The sequence below is a fragment of the Danio rerio genome, chromosome 21, assembly GCF_052040795.2.
Source record: "Danio rerio strain M-AB ecotype USA chromosome 21, GRCz13ab, whole genome shotgun sequence".
Taxonomy (NCBI): Eukaryota; Metazoa; Chordata; class Actinopteri; order Cypriniformes; family Danionidae; genus Danio; species Danio rerio.
The window spans coordinates 39,878,008-39,889,573 of record NC_141041.1 but is presented as its reverse complement, the minus strand read 5'-3'; the positions used below and the strand labels follow the sequence as shown (position 1 = coordinate 39,889,573).

Here is an 11,566-nt window from a genome sequence, read left to right as displayed (position 1 = left end):
ACTAGGTTAACTACGCAGGTTAGGGTAATTAGCCAAGTTATTGTATAATGATGGTTTGTTCTGTTGACTATTGAAAAAATATATAGCTTAAAGGGATTAATCATTTTGACCATAAAATGTTTTTTTTTTTTTTTTTAAATAAAAACTGCTTTTATTCTAGCCAAAATAAAACCAATAAGACTGTCTCCAGAAGAAAAAATATTATCAGACATACTGTGAAAATGTCCTTGCTCTGTTACACATCATTTGAGAAAAAGAAAAAAAATTAAAAAGGGGCTAATAATTCTGACTTTAACTGTATTTGCCATCCACAAAATAAAGAGCTAGGCTTTTAGCAGTGGATTTAAAACATGCAAACAATGAAGACATAAATCCCAAAACACATTGTCAATTAAAGATTTAATGCCTGCAACCATTTCTGCATGATATATTTATAGCGGTTTAATGGATGTAATGATGCAAAACAGACTTAAGACAAGAGAGCATTTGAATAGACATTTGAAATTGAAGATTGTAACAAAAATGAGTCTTTACAAAATTTAAAGTAGCAATCCCTTGCCATAATCAAGTGTGTTTTTCCTCATTCAAATAAATATATATAATAGGCACCTTGCTTGGAACATGCAAAATTGAGAACACATTCTGAAATAAAAGAAAAAGAACAGCATTTTGGCTTTTAGAAAGCGAACTTATAACCTGCTTTACAGTTACCGGTCAAAATAAAATGGCATAAAGGGTGTAGAGTGTGAAAATGCAAAAGAAAGGCACATAAAATATATATAAAAAGAACATAACAGGATTGAAAACGTCAACTTTGAGACCTACTGGCCCTCCAGAACATGACACATTTGTGAATTCACATGCTCGGTGAATCAAACACCTCTAAAGAAGTTACTCTTCAGACGGTGGATTGGTGTCCAGCGTGGTCTCCTGCGCAGCACTGACCATCTCTGCTGCTTCAGAGTTCTCAGGATTCATCTCATTGCTGGTTCCTTCTTCCTCTGCCTGGATTTTATTCGCTTCTGTGTCATTACTCTCATCAAACCCTGGTCCTTCAGCCTGTGGAGCGTCACCATCATAGATGATGTCCTCAGGGTTGGGTGCAGGCGGGCAGAACTCCTCATCAGGGAGGAGACAGTGAAATACTGATTCAGCCTGAAAAATAAGCAGAAACAATCCTATTTTTCTTGAATGATATGGCCTAGAAGCTATTTTTGATCCACAGAGTGTAGAGTCTGCCTCCCTCTGCTAGACTCACCAGTTTAATGGAGTAGTCGCTGCCCAGTCCAGCATCAGGACCAGTGCACACGTGGACGTTGCTCGGTAGGCTGTAGCAGCTGCTGTCCATGGCTGACGTGTCCCTCATGTTGAAGTACATGACCCATAACACTGCAGGCTTGCTTATCTCCCCTGTGCCTGTAATGTGATGTTTAAACAGTCAGTTTTTTTCGGTCTCAATGTCTTTAACTAAAGTAGCTGGTAGATATCTCACCCTGCCTTGACAAATATTACAATGACGCTGGAGCCCAAAACCAGTCATAAGGGTCAATTGGTAAAACATTTAGACTGATGCATCATTCAAAAAATGTTAATGTATTGTTTATTAGTATATGATTATATTGGACCAAGATACAACTATTTGAAAATCTAGAATCTGAGGGTTCAAAGAAACCTAAATAGTAAGAAAATCCACATTCAAATAGTAAGAAAACGTCTTTATGGAACACAATCTTTACTTAATATTGTAAAGATTTATGGCATGAAAGAAAAATCCACCATTTTAACCCATAAAAAGTATTTTTGGCAATTGCTGAAAATGTATTCGCATAACATAATCACTTAAAAATATTAGAAATTAGCATGTTATTAAAAAGATTTTGTAGACATTTATGAATGTCTGTGTAAACGTCCCTTCAGTAATTTAATAATTGAATTCTACATTAACTATACACTCATCTAAAACTTTCCTGGCAAAGAATATGAACTATGAATGTTTAGTGGTCATCCCATTTCACAAAATACATAATGCTTATCATATTTTACAAACAATCTACTGAAATGTTTATGTATAATCAATATAGTCTGAAGAAAAAGAAGATTTTGTTGCTAAAAATGCCTTAGCACCTTAGGAAAACACCAAGACTGGCTTGAGCTGATAGAAGGGCAAAAATAAACTCAAATATTCACTTGATTCAACAAGCAGAAAAGCATTCCTGAAAGCAAAACACGTCTAACCTTGAAGCAGATGGGCTACAGCAGCAGAAGAGTATGCTGAGATCTTGTCTGCTAAGAATAGGAAACTAAGGGTTTTCACTTGTATGGGCTCAGTAAAATTGAAAACTGTTGAGTTCCAATTGCCCAAACAGTTTCAACTGCCCAGTTGAAAACTGGGAAAAAGTTGTCTGGTCGGATAAACGTCAACGTTAGGATTATAAGGATGCACCATTTGATTGTGGACCAAATTCTCCATATAATCTCTAAATCGTTGATATATAATATAATATAATATAATATAATATAATATAATATAATATAATATAATATATAATGCTGCATTTTATTAGAATATTAAACTTTAAATGTTGAGATTAAAATATCTAATAAATTCAAAATAAAAACAAGCATAAGGAAAGATTTTGAATGTGTACATAGAAGTTTTAGAATCTGTGTCCTAAAAATGTAAGGTGCTTCCATACACAAAGTAGTCTAAGACTTTCACACAAGAAACGTGTTGTTTTTAATAAGAATCAAACAGTGATAACTTCAGCACCAAGGACAGCGGACAGTACCAGTTTGTTAAAAGTCCACTGACTGACTTTTCAATTGCAGCATACAATCTTGTCTCCAAAATATTTTGTACAGAAATAAGAAAAAGAAGACACTTAAGGGCTGTTCATACCATAAGTGATAACTATAAAGATAAATACACAATGTTCTCACATTGTTCTCAACATTGTTCTGAATGCTCAGACTTCAGCTTTTGTAAAGATGTAGAGAAATAATATCATTGGCAACACTTTCAGAGTGTTTTTTCTTTTCTCCAGCTAATAAATAATAAAACAGCCAGTCACAATCTGTTGGAATATAAAAAGCTCACACAATTTAAAGCTAGAGAAAACATTGTGAAGTTGCACACTTCTTGATGTCAAATCATCTTTTTAAAAATTATTTAAAGATAAGGTATATCTTGACAACAAGAAGTGATACATGAACAATATCACACAAGTATCACTGCGATATGGCTGTATATCGGCACTGCAAGGAGGCGTGTGTTGGCACGTCAGCACAGCAGAAACTGTTGCTACTTCACAAACATCACTTTATAGCTACTATTTGAACAATTCTCTAGCGTAATGTCTAAAATTATGGCAAAATAGATGATTTTGCTCACATTTTAAGATTATAAGGCAAAACAGCATAAAATGCCATCAGTCTACAGACATTTCCCAGTATTTTTCTGTTGTAATCACATCACATGATTTAACCCCGAAAAAGTCAAAGCAATGCAATCACTACCAGATTACTGTCGTGTTTGCAATAAGGAAAAATGCTAAAAAATTGTGGACATTTCTTCTTTCTTTCTGTTTACTTAACTAGTCTGCAGTAACGAAAACAGGAGACACACTAAAAACAAACAGATGGCCAACCGAAAAGTCAGGGTTATACAAAAAGTGGCCAACACAAAAAACATACATTCCTTAAACATTAGTCCCATCTCAGACTCAATACACTACTATGTGTATACACTATTATATACATATGGCACTACAACATACAAAAGAGAGAGATCGACTTAGAATGTCACCAGAAATGATTTTATCAGCTGTAGTTTGTAGTTGTACGCTGACTTTTTCTCCTCTAAGGGCTTATTATACGGTCTCTGTCACCATCTTGTTGATGGACAACGTCAACTGTTATTGCTTTGCTTCAAAACAACATTCTCACCTTAAAAAAAGCCTCAAAAGTAGTTGTCCAACAGCTGCAATATTTTTCAAACTCTTGTCCTCTGCTTGCCACTCGGGTTGGCGGAGTAATACACAAGAGTGAAGAGGCTGTAAGAGTTCTGATATTGCAGAATATCGCATGGCTATCAGCCAATCAGATTCAACCAGACAGAACTGCTGTATAAAAATTTGTATTACATGGAAGCTAACAAACTGAAGTATAAAAATAAAAGCACCACATGTATCCAGTGCTAGTTTTGGCATCTTTGTGTTGCCTCCATTTAAAATTCTGGGATTTCTTTTTGTTGTTTTTATTACACGACACTGATTAAGATTGCTAAATTCACTGTTTGATTACATGAACTGGATTCACTGGACAAATGTGCTAGAAAAGTAGCACACTGAGGGCACCTGCTGGTTACAAGGGGATAAATACCAAAAAACAAACAAACAACAACAAAAAACATTGCTGGTGTGGACACAAATATAATTATCGTTATGTTTAAATTTTATATTTTTGACCTTTGTGTCAATGGACCTTTAGTCAGGAAAAAAATGTACCAAAAAATATAAAGCAACCAATCACACTGTTTTTGTTTTCCATATTGACATGATAGCATCACGCAGTTGCTGCAGATTTGTTGGCTGCACATCCATAATACAAATCTCCACCACATCCCAAAGGTGCTCTATTGGATTGAGTTCTGCTGACTGTGGAGACCATTTGAGCACAGTGAACTCATTGTCATGTTAAAGAAACCAGTCGGAGATGATTTACGCTTTATGACATGGTGTGTTATCCTGCTGGAAGTAGCCATCAAAGGATGGGTACACTGTGATCATAAAGGGACGGACATGGTCAACAATACTCAGGTAGGCTGTGGTGTTGACACAATGCTCAATTGGTACAAATGGGCCCAAAGTGTGGCAAGAAAATATCCCTCACATCATTACACCACCACCACCAGCGTGAACCGTTGATTCAAGGCAAAATTTTGTCTCTACCATCTGAATGTTGAGCAGAAACCGAGACGCATCAGACTAGGCAACGTTTTTCAATTTTCTATTGTCAAATCTAGGTGAGCCTGTTTGAATTATAGCCTCAGTTTCCTTTTCTTAGATGACAGGAGTGGCACCCGGTATGGTCTTCTGCTGCTGTAGCCTATCCGATTCAAGGTTCGAGGTTGTACATTTAGAGATGCTCTCCTTCATACCTCAGTTTTAACGAGTGGTTTTTGAGATCTGACTGTGTTACTGTTGCCTTTCTATCAGCTCGAACCAGTCTGGCCATTCTCCTCTGACCTCTGGCATCAACAAGGCATTTGTGCCCACAGAACTACTGCTCACTGGATATTTTCTCTTTTTCTGAACATTCTCTGTAAACCCTAGAGATGGTTGTGCATGAATATACCAGTAGATCAGCAGTTTCTGAAATACTCAGAACAGCCCATCTGGCACCAACAAACATGACACGTTCAAAGTCAAAACGTGGCCGGTGAGTGTATATAAACTATTCACACAATTTCAAGAGATGATTTAAACTGATTTATTCGCGGTAAGTCAATATTTTGTTAGCGAGTACATGACATAGGTCATACAATCTCTTTTTTTCCCCTCTCCTTTGATGACATCTTAGGCTCTTTGGGCTGAAAGAAGAGCACAGAATCTCAAGTGTGTGTGTGTGTGTGCTTGTGTGTGTGTGTGTGTGTGTGTGACTGGTTCGTTTAAAGCGTAAAGCTGTCAGTCTGTATCATTACCCTTTAAATACACGAGCCTCTGCCGCAAAAAGGTGGGAAAAGAAAGGCTAGAAAAAGCAAGAGGGAGAAGGTGTCAGTCTGAAATGTCAGAACGGTCATTACCCAAATGTCACACAATTATGACGCGTGTTCCTTTTCCTGCCCGGAGTGGCCCGGTGATTTGCTTAATTTGGAGAGGGGGAGAGGTGTGGCGGCATCAAATGTTTAACGCAGCTTCAAATACACCACCCACCCTTCCCTCTGAATGCTGACGGGTCACCGATTCACAAAACGCTGCACCTTTAGCTGAATACACACAGCCATACAATCTCTTTTATTATACAGTCCAGACAGTCATGGACATGTGACTTGATGATATATGGACAGAATTGTAAGAGAACTAATTAGAAGGAAGAAAGTGTTTCTATGGATAAACAAACTAATGCAAACATTTATACAACAATGCAAAACTACGGAATAATTTGTTTTTGAAAACTGACATTTATAATCATCACAAACACATTCAAATGATTAAAAGTGAGATATATAAACCAACGCAATCTCACAGCAATTCGTAACTTTATGATTTAGTGGTTAATTCATACAAGTTCGTACAATCCAATTTGAACATTTTATTATAATTTTCTCATCACTCAATGACAGTTGGGTTTAGGGGCGGGGTTAGGTGCCACGCCTCCTTTTTAAAATCGTGCATTTTCGTATGATTGAACTTGAATTACGAATTAAATGTAAAATACATTTTCTTGTCAGAGTCATCGTATATTGTATATCCTGTCATCGTTTTACATTACAATTATGTTACCAAGACAATGAGTGACTTACATTTTCAATTGTGCTCGCTGATCCTTGTACATTGCTTGTTTTCATCTACTTTTACACTTGAACAACTAAACGAATCCTTAGGTCTATTTAACAGACTATATTGTCGATGCTATAAAAGATACCTCATGAACTTGAAAATAGCCAATCTTTCGTCTGAGGCTTTCAGTGGCTGAGCAACACCTCTATGCATATAAACTCATTCATAAAAAAAGAACACAGTCTACATAAGCTTTGCGAGACTAAAACAGTTTTAAAACATACCTCTTTAAAATGAATACTTCAGCCGTGGTGTAATTATGCCAAATGTTTCAAATAATGTTCACTTTTAGAGAAATAAGTTATTTAAAAGTGTTGCAATGCTAATAATGTCACACAGCATTTTAATTATACAAAACATAGAAATACAAAGCCGCTTCAATATGTTGTGCATTTTATTAAACTGAACCAGAACCAGAACTTTAAGTTTTATTAACTTAGTATGATAAAACAGTGCTGCTTCTTCCCACATGATCATAAGAATCAGAAGCGGCCAACTGTGGCATAAAAAAAAGCTCCGCTACTTTCCTGCTGCATCAAGCTATAGTCTCTCATCAACAATTTCTTCAGCTGTTTTGTTTTGCTTTGCTTTGAGAGCTTATATCCTCAGTCTGCTTAATATAATGGTGAATCCTTAATACTTTAGCTCATCCATGAACATGATTTTAAGTAATTAAGATAAAAACTTCCATTATTCCACACTTAGTCATGGCATCATCAAACTCCTTTATGTCTGTTGTGAATACATGCCCTCTACCAGCAAAAATTACATACAGTGTCTTTAAGGTTTATGCAAAAGAAAATCCAAATAGAACCACTTGTTTGGTAAATAAGGCTATAGTAGGTCTCTCATACAATCCACAAACAGACAAATACTTTACATATTGTATTTTAAAAGAATAAGCTGAACATTTGCATATTATTCAATAATAAAACTTGAAATTAAAAGATTCATCATAAACAGTATAACATTGTATATATGTGGGTGTGTGTGTATATACAGTTGAAGTCAATAATTATTAGGCCCCCTTTGTTTTTTTAATTCTTTTTTTAAATAGTTCTCAAATGATGTTTAACAGAGCAAGGAAATTTTCACAGTATGTCTGATAATATTTTTTTCTTCTGGATAAAGTCTTATTTGCTTTATTTTGGCTAGAATAAAAGCAGTGTTTTTTTTTTATTTTCTAATTGAGATATCAACTATTCAGTTTTGACTAGTATGTATTCCAGCTGTGACTAGTGCATATTTTTATATACTAGTAGTTAATTATTAGGTACTAGTACTTATTACTGAGATACTACTACCGAATTAATAGATACTAGTACTTATTAAATAGATACTAGTACTTATTAAATAGATACTAGTACTTATTAAATAGATACTAGCACCTATTAAATAGATACTAGTAGTTATTTATTAGTACTAGTATTTATTTATTAGACACTAGTATCTTTTGTAACTATTACTAGTAACAATCCCTTTTTTGCTAGTCAATTCAGTTTTTTACTCGTCTTATGCTAAGACTAGTACAAACGGAAGAGTAGAGTTCAATTAAACATTTTACTAGTAAAATAAAAATAGTTACTAGAAACATTTCAAACAAGTACTAGTATTTAATAAATGTGTACTAGTATCTTTTAAATAAGTTATAGTATCTATTTCATAAGTACTAGTATCTATTTAATAAGTACTAGTATCTAATAAATAGGTACTAGTATCTATTTAATAGATACTAGTACCTAATGAATAAGGACTAGTATCTAATACATAAGTACTAGTATCTATTAATTAGGTAGTAGTATCTCAGTAATAAGTACTAGTACCTAATGATTAACTACTAGTAGATACAAATATGCACTAGTCATAGCTGGAATACATACAAGTCAAAAGTGAATAGTTGATATCTCAATTAGAGATCCCATAGAAATGAATGGGAATTTTTTTTTATTTATTACGAGTAACAACAGAATAGTTACTAGTCACTATTAAAATAAGTACTAGTAACTAATAAATAAAAACTAGTATAAATTTAATAAGTACTAGTATCTAATAAATAAGTACTAGTATCAATTAAATAGATACTAGTATCTAATGAATACATACTAGTATCGAATGAATAAGTACTAGTATCTATTTAATAGATATTAGTATCTAATGATTAAGTACTAGTAGCTAATATAAAGAACTAGTTTCTAATGAGTAAGCACTAGTATATTTTACAATGAACTAGTATCTAAAGAATAGGCACTAGTATCTAATGAATAAGCACTAGTATCTAACGAATATGCACTAGTACTTAATGGAAAAGATACTAGTATCTAAAAAATAAGTACTAGTAACAAGAAAATAGATACTAGTACGGGCTATAGAATAAATGTTAAAACGGCTTGCCATAGTATGTATGTATGTATGTATGTATGTATGTATGTATGTATGTATGTATGTATGTAACTGTATAATCTAGTCGAACTATTATCAAATGATAAGCATTAACAAACCCATAAAATATAAGTAACCTAAAACTCCACTATATTGGTATCTAAGGCCAGCTATGGTGTCAAAACCAAAATGTAGTTATCTTATTTCATCAAAATACCAGCATATGCTCTAAAAACACAATAAATTAAATGAAATTTCAGTGTGTGGAACTACTTGCTTCTCCATGACATGCATTGCCTCCAATTCTATGTTTCTAATGAACATCTATGGGAGTGTTTTTACTTTACGACAGCTCTAGTATAAACTAAATTGAAGCAACAATAAGTATGCAAGTGTTCGGGCCAACAGCCAGAAGACGCAGTGGCTCTCTTTTGGTCATACATACGCACACACATGCTCCCAGATGTGACAAATGTCAGATTAGCATACAGCAGCACTCCTGATGGTGGCTAACACATGCCTGCAGCTGCAAACCTTCCAAACCACAGCAAACCTCTAATACACATTGGCCCAGCGCGCACACACACACACACACTATACAAACACTGCTCTCTATAGCCGACCTGTTCACAAAATATTTTTTCTATATAGCATGACGAGAATGTTTCTGCACTTTTGATTTTGGGAAACATTTACTTAATTTCTGTCAAAAACAATTATTGTACTTTTTAATATTCAACATATTCCACAATTAATGCAGAGAGAAATGCCATTTTTATTTGGAGAAATGTGTACGCGCTCAGAGATGAGGGTTTCTGGCATCTCCTTTCTGCATTCACACAGCAGCATTCCGGCAAATTACCGGTGATGTAATAACTTCTCTCTGGAATGAATTTACCGGTATTTTCAAAAAGGGCCAGTTCACACATCCAGATCTTTCTGGAAAATTGCCGGTAATTTTCCGGAAAGGTCTGTAAGTGTGAAAGAGGCTAATGACAAATTCCGACATATAAACATTGACAACAGTTGAAAATAAAATATATTATATACAAACAATACATTCATTATTCCATTTATTCATTCATTTTCATTCTCAGCTTAGTCTCTTTATTAATCTGGGGTCACCACAGCGGAATGAACCGCCAACTTATCCAGCATATATTTTACACAGCGGATGCCCTTCTAGCTGCAACCCATCACTGGGAAACATCCATGCACATTAACTCACATAAACAACGGACAATTTTAGCTTACCTAATTCACTTATTCACCTATACCACAAGCACCAGGAGGAAACCCATATGAACGCGAGAAAAACATGCAAACTCCACACAGAAACGCCAACTGACACAGCCGGGGCTCGAACCAGCAACCTTCTTGCTGTGAGGCAATTTTGCTCAAACAATACATATGAAAGTAAATTAATAATACATAAATAAAATAAGTCAATAATAATAACAGAATAAGAAATACAAACGAAAAAATCTAATAAATCAAGTGGAAACAAAATACTGACCATCAGTTTTAATCTAAATTAGTCTGAGCCTCTTCAATTTAAATTGCCTGTAGAATTTATGTCTTTTAAATAATCTATGAAAGGTTGCCAGATTTGATAGAATTTGTCTTCTTTCTTTTTTTAGGGAGAATCTGATTTTCTCCAGTTCCTGCCTAGCAACATTCTAAAAAATATAAATTTCTGAGCAAAAAAAAAAAAAAAAACGAAAAAGCAGCTGGAAGAGCATCCACTATGTAAAACATAAGCTGGATAAGGGGTTCATTCTGCTGTGACGACCTCTGATGAATAAAGGCACTGAGCCAAAGAAAAATGATGTTTGAACTGTCTAAGCTAACTTGTAGTATTAAATATGGTAGAGATTGGATGACCAACAATTCTTCTCCTACAGACAAAACAGAATTATATTGGGCCTAAATCCTGTACACATCTTATCTCACAACTTGACCAGCAATTAGAGGGATACAAAGTTAGCGTTAGCTCTACTATGAAAGATCTGGGTGTTCTATTAAACAGCAACTCATCTTTTGAAAATCATATATCCCAAGTCACAAAAACCGCCTTCTTTCATCTAAGAAATAAGTTAGGAAGTATGCTATCCATCTCAGATGTAGAAAGGCTAGTCTATGCTTTTCTGACTTCAAGGCTGGATTACTGTAATGATCTGTTCACTGGTTGCCCAGCATTCTCTATTAACAAGCTTCAGCAAGTACAAAATGCAGCTGCCAGAGTTCTTACCAGGTCTAGAAAATACCATCATATTGCCCCAATTTTATCCTTCTTACATTGACTGCCTGTTAAGTTTCGTATTGATTTTAAAATATTACTTCTTACCTATAAAGCTTTAAATAATCTAGCTCTGTTTATTTAACCAACCTTTTGTCTCACTACAAGCCAACCCGCTCTTTAAGATCTCCAAGTTCAGGGCTAATAGGTAGTTAATACCTAAAATAGGAAAGTCGAGTAAAGGAGATCGAGTCTTCTCCTTTATGGCTCCTAAACTCTGGAATAGCCTTCCTGATAATGTCTGAAGCTCAGACAAACTCTTGCAATTCAAAGCTAGATTACAGACCTATCTTTTTAGTAAAGCATACACTCAATGCATCACATAGCA

General features: G+C 34.7%; 1 protein-coding gene across 1 annotated transcript in view; it reads right to left on the bottom strand.

Annotated features, from left to right (window-relative positions):
* Window positions 1–372: 372 nt before the first annotated feature.
* chm (CHM Rab escort protein) overlaps window positions 373–11,566 on the bottom strand; it is a 107,564-nt gene continuing 96,370 nt past the window's right edge. Inside the window, 2 exon segments of the mRNA NM_203461.3 lie at window positions 373–1,155; window positions 1,259–1,416. Coding sequence (NP_982286.2) covers window positions 892–1,155; window positions 1,259–1,416 — 422 coding nt within the window. The 3' untranslated portion in view covers window positions 373–891.